The sequence below is a fragment of the Astyanax mexicanus genome, chromosome 22 (assembly GCF_023375975.1).
Source record: "Astyanax mexicanus isolate ESR-SI-001 chromosome 22, AstMex3_surface, whole genome shotgun sequence".
NCBI lineage: Eukaryota > Metazoa > Chordata > Actinopteri > Characiformes > Acestrorhamphidae > Astyanax > Astyanax mexicanus.
Genome location: NC_064429.1, coordinates 18760979 through 18776299, shown reverse-complemented (window position 1 = coordinate 18776299; position 15321 = coordinate 18760979). Strand labels below are relative to the sequence as shown.

Here is a 15321-nt window from a genome sequence, read left to right as displayed (position 1 = left end):
TCACACAAAACCCAGTTAGTTTACTGTCTTACAAAGAGCGTGAACTTTTTCTGGTGATTCTCCTGCAGAGTTTTCCTTAGGCTTTAATCAGATCTGATTCACACAAGTAGATTTAGTAGCTCTTGTATAATGGAATGCTTGGAAGATAAACCAGCGGTAGTACATGTTAAAGAAAACATTCTAACACTGCACACGATTTGATTTGATCATTCTGGATTCATGATTTAAATTTCTTACAATATTAAAAAAAAAAATTAAATTACAAAAAATAATCGTATTTCTTAAGTGTAAAAACAATTAAAAACTGTGCTTTTTTCAGTTAATCACTTTTATAATGCAATCTTGACTGAATTAATCATTGTTTAAGCCAAAACTTGTGAAGCCCACTGGTTCTTTAGCTTGCTCTAGCAGGTTTGTGACCTCTGGTGTTCAAACAATGCAACTGTATTATATATTTCATGTAAAGAAATTTGAATGTATGATTCTACAATGCACATGGTCAAATTTTCCATCACAATGCATTGTGCGACGATGTTTTGGTACACCCCTACAATGAGTACAAATGTTTTTTTTTACTATTATGATACATACTGATTATTACATACATACCGATGTACCAGTAGTCACAGATTTTTACAGACAACCACAAACCTTTTTGAAATTGAGCTTTAGTCAATTTAAACTTGAAAAAGAGCTGGTATATAGAATGTTGATTGGTGCCCTCTTTTTGCCGCTCCATCGCGCACTCCTGCTGTGCAACTGCCTTAATAGTCGGCTTCCTGACCTAAGCCCCTCTCTCTCTTCATTTCTCTCTCTCTTCATTTCTCTCTCTCTCTCTCTCTCTCTCTCTTCAAACGTCTGTAGCTGTTTGGAGAAATGGAGTGAATTGGATTTAGGCTTTATTTTCATGCCCATCCTGACCACTGATTGTGTATTGAGAAGATATGAACTACTTTGCAAAGCTATAAAGTAATAACTCTCTCTCTCTCCTCTTCTCACTTTCTCTCTCCCTCTCGCTCTCTCTCTTTCTTACTCACACAGTAAAGGTAATGGAATCATCAGTGCTGGATCAGTGTAAGATGAAGTAGTAATTGTGAACAGATTGGGCAGACACGGCCCCATGATGGAGCTTTAGTTACCCAGCCCTGCTCATCTGTCTGAGTCTCTGTCTGACCGTCCGAACACACACAGTGCCGTCCTCACTGCCTCATCTCTTCCCTGCAGTTAATCTGTCTCTGTCATTTTCTCTTCTATTTACTCTATGTGTAGGATGGAAAGACTGCAGAGGATCTGGCAACTGCAGAGCAACAAGAACATATAGCAGTGCTGTTGGCCAAACTGAAAAAGGTTTGTTCTCCGTCCTTGTCATCAACATCTGTGTAAAACACAATGCTTATGGCATATCAGTATAATTTTTTAATACAATTTACTGTTTTATTTAATATAGAGTTTCAATTAACTGCAGCTCTGAAAGAGATACTAGTAATGTCCACCAAACACATTGAGGTACCATAACAAACATTTAGAGATATTTAGATAGAAAGGCAACCACTTGGCATACAATAGTAACTTCTTATCAAACATTAAGCAACCACTAAACGACACCACTACAACATGAAATATCACAACATCTACCCACATAACAGCAACCATTTAGCAAAACCCCGTAACAGCCACCTAGAATACCACAGAAACCTTCTTGCAATACCATTCTTTCCACCTGAGATACTATTTGGCACCTGCCTAGAAACCACACTGGAAACTGCTTAGCAACCCCCTAGAAATAAAATAGCACAGCATACCATACCAACCAACCAATGGCCTAGCAACACAGTAGCAACCAACAACAGAGAGACTACCGTGCAAACACTGGCCAACACCACTGAAACCATCTGGACTGCAATTGCAGACACATAGCAACTCCACAGCAACCAGCTCGGACCATTATAGGAGCCGCTTAGCAACACCATAATGATTAGAACCTACATTTATGAGAAAAACAAGTAAGCCACCAAAAAAAACAAGATGGCGGCTCTTTTTCTTCAGTGGCAAAACACACTATTTATTTATTTAATTGGCTTATGTCTTCATTTTCAGTTTACAATTTTAGAATTTCTAAATGCAGATTCAAATTTCCCATATTCAAAAAATTTTATTAAATCATACTCAGGTGTAAAACGAACACACAGAAAAATGGCCATCTTTGAAAAAGGCTGCAATATTGTTTTTTGTGTGGCTAACATGCTTTTTGGTGCTTATATCACACAGTAAACATTTTTTTTATTATTCTGCATCACTTCTACACTCACATTTTAATTGACTTTAAGATTAAGAAAAATAACAAAATAAATTAAGATTAAACAGATTTTTCTTAACAGATGCATGTCGCGAGTTGCCCACTAACGAATAGCTATTGAGGCTTAGATCACTTTAGATCAGCACTCATTCGACTTCACTCCTCTGCCCAGTTATCACTTCTCTCATCAGCATCTTTTTGCCTTTTGCCACCAGTACATGTTATTCATGTTATACCCCCTCTCTTCGGCCCTGAAGGACAACCACAAGGGAAGCTACATCCAGCAGCTGCGGCCCACACAGTCCCCTCAGCCACGGATCAAGCTGAAGCTGTTTGGACACTCCGGGGCAGGGAAAAGTACACTGCTGGAGTCTCTGAAGTGCGGCATCTTGAGGAGCTTCTTTAGGCGTAGGAGGCCCAGACTCACCAACCCTGTCAGACACCCGGCTTCTCCAGCTACCTCCAAACCTGCAGGTACGGCTATAGCTACGTACAGCTCACTGAACTGCTGTCCTGATTAGTCCTGTTATTGAAATCTTCATTTTAGTATTTTTCCATTAACAATTTTTCTATTTTTAATATATTTTTTAATTGAAATATTCAGTGCAAAACTTCAGGTCGTTTATTCATGTTACTGTTAATAGTCAGAAAAGATGGCCTGATTTTCAAAAGGCATGTAAAAACGACACATCCCCCACCTCTTACCAGTCAAGAGGGCAGTTGGACTTGACATTAAGTGCAGTAGTGTTTCACACGGAGGTAAAAAAAAAAAATAGTATTTAGACTATTCTCTGTTATTGACTAAATGGAAATATTAATTCTTAATACATATAATATATAATATTTAATTACAACATTTTTATGTAATATATCTGAAGCAGGTTCTGGTTAAGCACTCATAATATAAAGTGTCATAGAGACTTACAGGCTTTGGCCTTTTTAAGTGTTTTTTTTATGTACTTAGCTCCCCCTTCTGATCATAACTGGTTACTGCATGGGGAGCTCAGTTACTGTCTCAGTTATTCCCAGACCGTCTAAACAGGATCAGAGGGATTACTTCATGTTTATCAAAGGATTTAAAAATCTTAAATAATTAAAAAAGTTTTAATAATGGTAATTTGCTGGGTCAAATTAAATATAAGCTATGATCTAATGACATGTTTGTGTGCGTGTGTGCGTGCGTGTGTGTGCGTGCATGTGTGTGCGTGCATGTGTGTGCGTGCATGTGTGTGTGTGCGTGTGTGTGTGTGTAGTATCTGTGAGTATTACTAACTTGTATCCAGGCTGTGAGAATGTGAGCGTGAGGAGCCGCAGTATGATGTTTGAGCCCAGTCTGACTAAAGGAGTGCTGGAGGTCTTCACGCCTGTACACAACGCACTGTCCACGACCGACGACACAGCCACCAAAGCCATGGAAATCCACATAGCCAACGTCAATGGTCAGAGCCTCTCTGTTATGTGGAACAAAAAATAAATGAGATTTATACATTTACACATTTTCTCACTTTCCACAAACGAAGACAGTCAACAAAGACACATGTTTGTCAGGTTAAATAATATGGGAGCCAGTAGGTTATTGCATTGTAACATGTTATATTTAAATCTATGCTATTAAAACTACACATTATGCTTTCCCAAATTGAAGATCATACAAGGGAAAAAAAAACAAGACAGAAAGACAACATAAACTAAATAAAGAGATGAAATATACAAATAAATGTGGATAAAACACATGCAGATATTTAAAACAGTTTAAGAATCTTCTAGAAAGTGTTTTAGTGGCAGAGAATAAGGAAAAACTCCAGTGTGGAGTTGGGGTTTAGTGAAACAGGATAATGAGTACAAACTTTTTTGTAAGTCTAGTCTAGGTTTAAAGGAGAACTCCAGTGTGAAATGGACTTTTGATGTAGTGAAACACGATAAAAAAACTTAAACTTTTGTCAAATAGCCTACCTTCATTTACTCCCAGCATTCCAAAATATATAATTTTTTTAGCACTGTTCCCAACAGTCTAGTGGTCCAAGACTAGGCGTATGGAAAAGTGCCCCATATTGTGCATAATGTAGTCCAATTTTCAGTTTATCTGCAATTTTATTCATGTATAATTTGTTTTTGTCAGTCTGATTTTGTCACCTTTTTCAACTTGATTCATATTTAATTGATTATTTGTTTTGCTTTTGCACCCAGCACACAAGATACAAATAGAAATAGAAATACCCTTCTAAAATAATTTTAGCGATGTCAATTATTTAAAGGGTTGGGTTTAGCCATATCTATCAGAATGAAATATTCATGCATGGTTTTTCAGAGGTTTTATTATTCATGTGTCATGACTAAGTTATCAGCATTTAGAATGCACTGTCATAATGATGTGCAGCTCTGAGAGGAACTGAAACAAGGCTTTGGGAGTTTGGAAACAGTTATAATTGGCTTTTGATAGATCTTGGAGGTTTATTTAAGAATGAAATGTGGATTGTAAATTAATAAGTTGCTGTGTGTTTTTGTGTGCAGGTGTGGGGGACTTCAGTGTGTGGGAGTTTTCTGGTAACCCAGTCTATCACTGCACTTATGACTACTTTGCGGCCAACGACAGCACAGCCATCCACCTGGTGCTGTTCAGCCTGGAGGAGCCGTACGAGACTCAGCTCAGCCACATCACCTTCTGGCTCAACTGTCTTAAGGCTCTCACCCTGCCTGAGGACAACATCGGTGAGTGAGTGTCCGTGTGTGTGTGCAGTCTCCTTCGATCAGAGTGGGGGTTCTGTTTAATGCTTAGACATTAACAGGGTTTGCTGCTGTTTTGCTTTGCTGTTGTTTTTACTATTTAATTACATAATGACATAGTTACCAGTGATTTATGATTACATTCGCTGTAGAGCCCTTCAGAAAAATAATAATGCAAATAATTAGAGCTATGGCCACCTGGTGTGCTGCCTTTTAGAGAAACACCATCAGAGCTGTGTTACAATACTAACTGCAGTTTAATGTTTATTCATCGTCAAATCCAATCAAGTTTTAGAAAAAAAAGTCTATTTTATTCTAAACTGTACTTAGAAAAAAGACAATGAGGAGAAAGAACTGGATTTATCCCATATCAGGCGCACAGGTATCATGGTTAAGTGTTCTGCTAACTGACTAGCTGTGTGCAGAACTGAGTATACTAGTGCTAGGTGATGTATTTATTTAATTAGATAGGAATTTACACACCTACAAAATGTTTAATGTTTAGAGTTAAACAATATAAATAATATAAGTATGCATAATATAGAAATAGAAATATAGAAAAAGAAGAGCCACATTAATGTATATGCAATAATTTATTAGACTACAGTGCCACAAATGTTTAATTCAGAAGGACAAAAACAGAAATTAACTGACTGAAAAATAGGAACAAACAGCAGATTAGTGATTAATATGAGCTGCTGTGCAGTCTGAATATTCTATGTCGTCTCTTGGAATGGAGGAGATGCAGAGAAAAGTTGCTAAGTAGAAAGTCACAAAACTAGACAGACAATCAGAAACAATACTGATATTTATGTTACTTTTGTCTTATTCTTTTAAGGAATATGTTTATTTACTAGGTTTGTTCCCAATCCAGTCATGTGATTGGAAAACGGGGGTTCATTGCATAATTTTCAAAGGATCGGAATCAGTGGAAAAAATCAAGATCACTGATGTATCAAATTACTCTAAGTGGATGTATCATTTAGGTAACATGAGTGGCAGTGAGCTGGGGGCTGTGAGCTTGTGGCTGATATCATAATACAGTTTTAAAAAAGGCTTTAGTCTGCCAGGCCTAAACCCCTTTACACTGTTTTTACTGTCTCCCTCCCAACATGCAGGGAACTGGTAGTGTGGTGATTAATATAATACATTTAAAGCGACTGACACCACTAATATAATTTTTTTTTGACCCAATCTTAATGCTGATTTCTTTTTTTCACATTTAAATATTCCTTATTTTGTTTATTTCAAGTAAATGAAAAATGCCTTACATATTATTTAGCAAGCAATTAGTATCCTTTAAGAAGGGCAGACTAGTACAGTATAATATTTTCACACATTTTTGTAATAAAATATTGTTTTGATACCGTTTTAAAATAATTAAATATTTTCAAAAAACAAAACCTTAGAGGACAACTTGTATGTGTTCTTTTTATTTTTACTACATCGCCAAAGTATCAGATAGGGGGGGATGGGAGTGGGGGAATGTGATCAGGACACCTTTAAAAATTTCTTGTTTGCTTGTAATTTCCAGTACTACATAATACTGTATTTACTATAGCTTTTGTTAATCCTCTCTATAGTTTCTCCACTGGTCATGCATCCTAAACCTTTAACATGTTCTTTCAATCGGGTACAAAAAATACTTTTTGTTTATTGCCACTCAAATGTGCCCCCATTAGATCACTGAAAGACACAGTGCAGCATCCTTCATTAGCTATATAGCAGATTATCGTACTAAGACAAACAAACAGAAGAAAGCATTGAAGGGAAGAAGGGAAGTGATTTAAAAGTTCACAGAGAATCTAAAAGGATTAATAACCTGAAGGCCAAAATCATATTCTAGCAAGACAGTGAATTACAGAAGTAAGGATTACAGTTACAAAAACACTAATGAGCAGCATAAAAAAATGAAAAAGACTTTAGAATAATAATAAAAAAAAAACACCCAGACTAAATACATTCTTCAAATTGTTTTTCCTAATCAAATTTCTCTGAAATGTTCTTTTATATCTCGGGCTTTCTCTTTCTGTCTACTAAATAATGTCTGGAAATGGTGTAAATACAGCAGCAGGTCATCAATATTCCTCTTTATTCTGTTAAAGCTGTTTCTCACAGAGAAAAAAAGACAATTACAGACACTTTATCAGTTCAGGCTCAGTAAGCTGCCAGACAGTGTGCCAATGTTTCACGTTAATTGGACAGTGAGGAACAGCATGTATGACTGGAGCGCTCTGTGATTTAGTGTTTTAAAAGTGCTACTCTGTGTGTTGGCAGCGTTTGGAGGGAAGATAAGAAATCCTCTTCAAGTGGTTCTTGTGGCCACTCACGCTGATATAGCCAACCTGCATCGCTCGTTTGGTGGAGAGTTCAGCTACGATAAGGAAAGGTGTCTACTGAAGGAGGTCCGAAACAGGTAACATCATTAACTCTTCTGAACTCATATTTCAATTCATTTCAAACCTAAGCTCTAGATTGTAAAGGCCATTTGAAGCATGTTTATTGCATTTTGTTTTTTATGGATTCAGTGCTGTATTTCATTCAAATTGATTCCAATCTTTTCTCAGGTTTGGGAATGACCTGCAGATAGCTGACAAGCTCTTTATAATGGATGCAGGAGCCTCCAACTCCAAAGACATGAAGCTTCTAAGGAACCTGCTGTTAGAGCTGCGCAACTCCATCATCTCTGTAAGAGCTTCTGATCAGTTCTGGCAGTGATTAGAAACTCTCATGATGTGCCGACATGTTTGAACATGCCTTTAAAGCTCCTGCTGATTCACACTTTACTGCTGCAGTGTTCCCTGCTGAAGACACAGATTGCTATAGTTAACATGGTTTCAAAGCATTTACTGGGTGTGTTTACATTAATTTCAATTGGTATTCATCCGGTTTATCAAAAGTCATTTGATCTTCATTGATCTTGTATTAAAAACTTACCTAAAAAAAGGACACCCCCACATTTTTACTTAAAATGCCTAGAAGAAGAATCAAGTGCAGCACATCAGCTGTAGATGATTAAAAACATGATTAGAAAGATTCTGGAGGAGCCAGTCATATTTTAAACTCAGACATATTTTTGTTTGCTGTAGATTGTTGAATTTAGCGGATCTCCATGGTAAAATTCAGAGAGTTTTCTGAGGCCTTCAGAAAGAAGGACATAGATGCACATAATCTGAAATAGGGTCTAAAAATACCTCAGAACAATCACAAATTATTCTGTTATTCTCCTGCCTGCAATATAATTGTAAAAAACAAAAACAAGTGAAACAACTACCAACAAGGCCAGGTCAAGACGTTGAAACAAGTTTAGCCCAACAGTAGACAGCAAGATATACATGTGCATCTCAAAAAATGTAAATGTCATTCAATAGTTAATTTATTTCAGTAATTAATTTTGAAATGTGAAACGCATACATTATATAGATTTATTTCACAGAGTTATTTCTTTTAATGTTGAAAATGATGGCTTACAGCTAATCATTTGGTACTTCAAAGATGTGGACAGGAGCCAAGTCCTGCTAGAAAATGAAATCTGTTTCTCCATTAAGCTCATAACACAGTTGACCAACACCAGCAAATGACATGGCTCCCCAAATCATTGCAATCCATCAGTATATTTTTAATTTAATTTGTAAATCAAGGGACCAGAGTCTGCATTAAGAGTGGAGAGGCGCTGCTTGAGATGCTGTGTAAAGTTTCCATAATCAGTGATGGTTTAGGGATGTCATCTGTTGGTGTTGGTCCACTGTGTTATATCAAGACAGTGGAGGAAATCTTACAAAACTTAAAGCTTCCTTCTGCTGACAAGCTTTATGGATATGAAGATTTTATTTTCCAGCAGGGCTTGGCACCTGTCCGCGCTGCCAAAAATACCAGTTGGTCTTATGTAATTTTCTGAGACACTTACTTTGGCTATTCACTGGTTGTACACTAAAATCATTTACAATAAAAGGAGTTTGAAATAGATCACTCTGTTTGTAATGTATCTGTATAATATCTTAGTTTCACTTTTTGAACTGAATTACTGAAGTAAATTCACTTTTCAATATTGGATAGAAAAGTCTCCAGCAGTCTTAAAATTTCATCACAGGACCAGCAGGTAACTGTTGCAGAAGCTGATTAAGGTATAGCATTTACAATCAGAAAGAGAACTAACCAGATTTTCATTAAAAGTGTGTAAAGAGAAAAGAACATCAGGGTAAGACTAAAGTGCATGTGCATGTGTGTGTGCGCATGTACCTGTGCGCTGCATTGTGATTCAGTCTGAACCCACTCTCTTTAACAAGGCCCTGTAGTCCTCTTAAACACACACACACAGCTGGCAAAAAGGCACAAAGCCTATCCCACACACTCTCCGTAATGAGACCCTCTCTCCTCCTACATCACTGTTTCTCTTTTCCTCCTACACATACCTGCAGCCATCTCTGCCTAATCTGCCTTTCTGATCCCGGTGACTCAGCTGTGTTCTGCCTCCTGTCTCCATCTCTATTTAACATTGTACCTTCAAGCCAATGTTTCTTTTGACTGACAAAGACTAAAGACTGTTCTTTTTTAGTTTTTATTTTTTACACACTTTTGCTCTTTTTGTTCTCTCTCTCTTTCTCTCAGAGCTGTAAGCCTACGACCCAACTGGCAGAGAAGCTTCTGTCCACTCTGCCCTCTTGGCGTAAAATTAATGGACCAAACCAGCTCATGTCCTGGCAGCAGTTTGTGGCAGATGTACAAGACCAAATCAACCCACTGGTCAGCGAGGAGGACCTGCGAGGACTAGCCTTACAGCTGCACAGCATGGGGGAGGTGTGTGTGTATATATATGTGTGTGTGTGTGTGTGGGTGTAGGATGGTATTGAAGGATTGCAGTAAATACATTCTTAAAATTAATATACACGGTTTGCCACTGGTCATGCTAGTGCACTTTTTAGATTTATGACCATTAATAATAGATTGTAGATCATAGTAGATGATATATTGTAGATGATAGCAGTTCCCATTTTTGTCACGATGGTTTACAACTAGGAGTGTGTCATATTTAAAAAAAAAAAATGCATCACAGTTGATTAAGATTATTAGCATTTGTGGGATACAAGCTCTTCAAACTACACAGTTGGTAATGTATTAAAAGAACAAAAAATATATATTTAAAAGAAAAAACATGTAAATTACCTACATGGAGTATGTTGGTTCTAAATGAATAAAAAAAAGGCACTAGAGAGCTCTGCAAAAGCCAGCAACGAGTCCAGATCAAAAATCCTTTGGAACACCTGTGAAGAGAAGGCACTCTTATAATCTAAGACCTGGAGGTTGGTCCAGGTGGAGACCAGGCGGTTAATTTAATTCTAGTAGAGGGGTATAAAAAACTCATTAATAGTTACAGCAAGCAATGGATTTCAGATACTGTTTCCATACATTGTTCTACCAAATATTAAGTTAAGGATCCCAATAGTTTTGTCCTGTCCATTTTTAGAGTTCTGTATGGTTTCTCAGCTTTTTTTTTTGCTCCAGTGCAAAAAAAAACTGTGTTAATAAAAGCATTTAAAATTGCCGCAGTGTTCTGGGAGAAGTGGAGCATTTCCTGAAAGAGGTGCAGGGGTGCCAATATTTTTGGCCATGACTGTGTGTGTATGTGTGTATCTTAAAGGATGAGCTGTGGGTGGAATTGGTTGGGTAGCTATCCTTCAGTTCTTCCAATTACACCTCCTACACTGCGCTAGCAGTGTAACAACAACAAAGCTGCCAGAAGAACGCCAGAGAGTTAGTCATCTGGCATATTATGCAAGACTGCTATTGCACTGTCCCCCGAAGGGCATTTTAGAAACCTAGATATTTAACCAGTGCTTTTAATTGCACTTTTTACTGTAAAGCAGGAATAGTTCTGTCCACAAGATGGCAGTATAATGTCATAGATTGGTTGTTTGCCCATCTGGGAACAATTGTTCTGCATTTAAAATATTTGGGCCTGTGAGTGATTTTGTTTATTTCTGAGGAAAAGATACTAATACTCACTCTGAGTGACTCATTCTGAATGTTCTTCTCATGCCTCTTTTTTCTGTGCCTTAGATCAACATAATGCAGAGTGAAACCGTGCAAGACGTGGTTCTCTTGGACCCTCGCTGGCTCTGTACCAATGTTCTTGGCAAGCTCCTTTCCATTGAAACTCCCAAAGCCATCCACCATTACCGTGGGCGCTACCGTCAGGAGGAGCTACAGACTCTCGTCTCTGAGGGAGATGTGGACGAGCTTCTTCAGATCCTGGATGCTATGGATGTGTGTGCCCGGGACCTGGCCAACCCGGGCATGGTGGACGTACCTGCTTTAATCCGCACAGGTGGATTGCAGCGCTCCTGGACAGACGAAGACGATGAAGAAGTGCAGGACACTTTACTGTACGGTGGAGTCCGTATAGTCCCGGCCGAGCACTTGACGCCATTCCCTTGTGGCTTGTTCCACAAGCTTCAGGTAAACTTGTGCCGCTGGAGCAGACAACAGAGGCCTGAGGCTGAGGCAGAGGAGGTGAGGCTGTGGAGTGGTGGTGCTCGGTTAGGACTTGGTGGGGCAGATGCCCTAGTGCTGCTAGTAAACCATGGACAGGGTGTGGAGGTACAAATCAGAGGTCCGGAATCGGAACGTAGCCGTTGCTACGCTTTGTTGGACACGTTGTGTGGCATGGCAGAGGGGCTATTGTCTGCTACGCTACCAGGCTTGCTTACCGCCCGCCATTACTTGAGCCCTCAACAGCTGCGAGAACATCACGGTCCTATCATGCTTTACCAGCCTAGAGACTTCTTTAGAGCTCAGGCTCGTGGCGAGAACGCTTTAGCTAACACCATGGGTGGCTATCGCGAGAGCTTCAGCAGCATCGTAACGCTAGGCCTCACCCATGTCTTCAAACGGGGTAGCCTTGGCGGGGATGTTCCAGTGGCTGAGGTCGGCCATCTGGCCCGACGGAAGCTCTGCCGTATGTTGGACCCTCCTGATGCCCTTGGTAAGGACTGGTGTCTGCTAGCAATGAACCTGGGCCTTAGTGAGTTAGCTGCTAAATACAGCACAGGTACCAATGGAACTCCCCCAGCAGACCCTTTCTCCGTACAAAGCCCCACTGCAGCACTGCTTCAAGAGTGGAGCCAACGTTCAGACTCTACCATTGGTGTTCTGGTTGCTAAGCTACGAGAACTTGGCCGCCGCGATGCTGCGGATTTCCTCCTTAAAGCAGCGCCGGTGTTCCGGGTCAGCGTAGACAGTCTGGGAACACCACCAGAACCTTATGGTCCAGTCTGCAACGGTGGTGGGACATCTTACAACTCCATCAGCTCTGTCATCTCACGCTAGAGCTCCACCTACAGGCACGGAGGAGCAGTATGTGCAATTTAACCTGCAGAGTGTTGCTGACACTCAAGCTCCTTGTTACTCAATACTGGAAAGAAAGACTGGAAGATTGGATACTTCAAACACATCACAAATCTTTCTACCCTGCTGTTTCTGAATGTCTCGTTTCCTCTAAGGTTCCTCTTAGATGGTGCCTACCTTAAGAATGGTTTTTATCTCAATTTTGTTTTCGGTTCAGGTCATCACATCATGGAAAATTAAAACTTTCATCCAGAATAATGAATTTTGCCCTAAATTTTGGAATCTTTTATATGTTAAATTATCTATTGTAATAATGTGGTTTATACACAATTTGATGACACGAGGATGGAAAGTTGAATTCTTGGTCTCATTATTTTGAAGACACAGGTAACGAATGGATAAAGCAACTGAGTGCCTTTAAGATGGTAAGCCATTGTCAATGAGCCATCTTGGACATGCCTAAAGCCCCTTACTAAAATACGCATATATATATGTCAGTATTTACATTGCTGCCCTTCAGCAAATCCTTGTAAACCTACCTGCTTATAAGATGGAGAGATTTTTTACTGCTACATTTTACTGGAAACATTTTCTTTGCCTCATGTTTAAAGCGTACTTTATGCTACAATATTTAGCATACCATTTAATGCTGGAGAAGTGTCCATATTGGAAATTCACTGAGCTTTTACTTTTTATTTAAAAAATAAATAAATAAATAATTGTTTTATCCAAACAAATTCCCCTTAAAATTGTTCTTAGATACCTCATTATGTTTTAAAAAGGGCATGTTCCTACAGACAGGGTTTCAAACAACAGCGAAAAGCACATGAAAAGCATTGAACATTCCGCTTCAAAACACGCAGAATTCGATCCCAGTGAATCGAAGGACCAAAACGTTGTTCTTGACTCTCAGAACAACATACTGAGCCACATATGTTCTTTTATCTTTGCTTTAATTCAGGATTTGCTTTGGCAATGTTCACTTTTCTATTTATTTTATTGCAGATACAGACAATGTTGATTCAATATTGCCATAACAATACTGTAAACTACATATGCGTTCCTTATTTAACAGGAAAAGCGATTTCCATTACTAATGTGATTTCAGTTCAACTGTGACTTTGGCTGCTCTGTGTTTTGAAGCATGATCTGAATATTGTTACAGTCGTCAGCTTTAAATGAATATATTTTCTGTTTCACATGTATTATCACCGTCCATGAGGAGCTCAGACAGGTTCACGGGACACATGCTTGTCTTGCTTACTTGATCGCGAGCCGGCTGCTCTTCTGTGGAAGTTTTGCACCAAAAGAACGGCCCCTTTGTAAGGGACTGAACCCGGACAAAACGAGTCAGTTTTTGCACCGAGGTCAGAATCAGAATAAGCTGATGTATATTAAAACATTGTAACAGTGCTTTAGGTCTATCTGCCACTACTGCCATAGCCCATAAATAACCTCCCACAGTGTGTAGCTTAGATCGAATTCAAGTTCATTCACATTGTGTGATGGGGTTAGACTTTAAGGTAGAGTTCATATTGTGTTCATTTTGTGGAATGAATGTATTGCTTTTCAGTTTAAAGAGTAAAATAATTTTACAACAGCCTTTTTCTCTCTCTCTCTCTCTCTCTCTCTCTCTCTCTCTCTCTCTCTCTCTCTCTCTCTCTCTCTGTCGCTCTCTCTTTATTCCTTGTTTCGCCTTTTCTCTACCTCTTTCCCTTTCTCTGCAGTCTTTCATGTGCCTCCTCACTTTGCTCTTTGACTCTCATGCTTTCTCTTCTTTTGATAATCCTCGTCTTTCTCTTTTTCTCTAATGTGCTTTCTCCTCTCTCACTCCCTGCCTTTTTGTCTTGCTCTGTCCTTCTCTTGCTTTCTGTCCTCTTATTTCTCTCTCTCTCTCTCTCTCTCTCTCTCTCACAGGTGATAAGGGAGCCCCTTTCATTTACAATTCATAGAAGAAAAAACTCCCAAGTATAGTTTTCCCACCTCTCCATCATTCCTCATTCAGGCCAACTAAAAATAAACCAAGAAAGGGAAAATATAGTAATGTTCTCATTCCAGAAGGCACATTTTTATATTGTGGTTGAGTCTATGTATTATTGAGTGTCTCTCTTTCTCTGTTTTCACTTATTGAGGCTCATGTTTCCCCTCTGTAGAAACTCAAATGAGCTTCATGAGTGGCAGAGCAAGTCGGCTGTATTTAAGACTTTGTACAGTCATTTCTTTGCACAATTCTCTTTTTTCTTCTATTTATATTATATTCGTCAAGCATGTCTCTGAATGCCATGTCCTTAATACTTCCTTTAAAAGCAGTGTAGTACATTTTTATAATAAATTGTTTACCTGACCATACTGTGACTCTTTCTTTAGTGTCAAAGCTTTCAATGTTTTCCTTCCTCAAAAAACAATCATTAGGTTGCCTTTTTGTTTTGTCAGTAAAACACTTTGCTTGCTGATTATCCTGTTGTGATAACAGCTGTTTTTTTGATGCACTCCAAGTTATGAGAACAGTATTCTGCTTGGAATTCCAGTCAATATTACTTCTGCCTCACTGCTCCTATTGAAGCCTTAGCTCAGTCTGATTTGGGTATGTGTTCAAACAGAATATGGACACTTTCAAAACAGAAGTTCTAAAAGGTTATACGCCTAAACAAACACTTCTAGGACAGAATTCAATGGATCTAGAACCATTAGTTATGTGGACAAAACGCACTATTAGCATTGTGTGTATGTATATATACACATATATATATACACACACACACATATATATATATATATGTGTGTGTGTGTATATATATATGTATATATACACCATGTATATATTGCAGTGAAAACGTATTTGTCCCTTACAGATTGTTTTTTTTTTTTGCTTATTTGTCATAATTAAATTTTTCAGATTATCAAACAAACTTTAATAACAGACAAAACCTGAAATTACTTTTTACATGATGATTTCA

General features: G+C 38.5%; 1 protein-coding gene and 1 long non-coding RNA gene across 2 annotated transcripts in view; one reads left to right on the top strand and one right to left on the bottom strand.

The window, feature by feature from the left end:
* dapk1 (death-associated protein kinase 1) overlaps positions 1-14708 on the top strand; it is a 101645-nt gene extending 86937 nt beyond the window's left edge. Inside the window, exons 19-26 of the mRNA XM_007257684.4 lie at positions 1270-1347; positions 2554-2770; positions 3550-3735; positions 4808-5005; positions 7298-7436; positions 7588-7708; positions 9629-9817; positions 11078-14708. Of these exons, the coding sequence (XP_007257746.2) occupies positions 1270-1347; positions 2554-2770; positions 3550-3735; positions 4808-5005; positions 7298-7436; positions 7588-7708; positions 9629-9817; positions 11078-12346 (2397 nt within the window). The 3' untranslated portion in view covers positions 12347-14708. The remainder of the gene's footprint in view (positions 1-1269; positions 1348-2553; positions 2771-3549; positions 3736-4807; positions 5006-7297; positions 7437-7587; positions 7709-9628; positions 9818-11077) is intronic.
* Positions 2703-15321, bottom strand: part of LOC111190990 (uncharacterized) — a 21820-nt gene continuing 9201 nt past the window's right edge. The window contains exons 3-4 of the long non-coding RNA XR_002649284.2: positions 3570-3747; positions 2703-2819 (exon numbers count right to left, since the gene is read on the bottom strand). This is a non-coding gene — a long non-coding RNA (uncharacterized LOC111190990). The remainder of the gene's footprint in view (positions 2820-3569; positions 3748-15321) is intronic.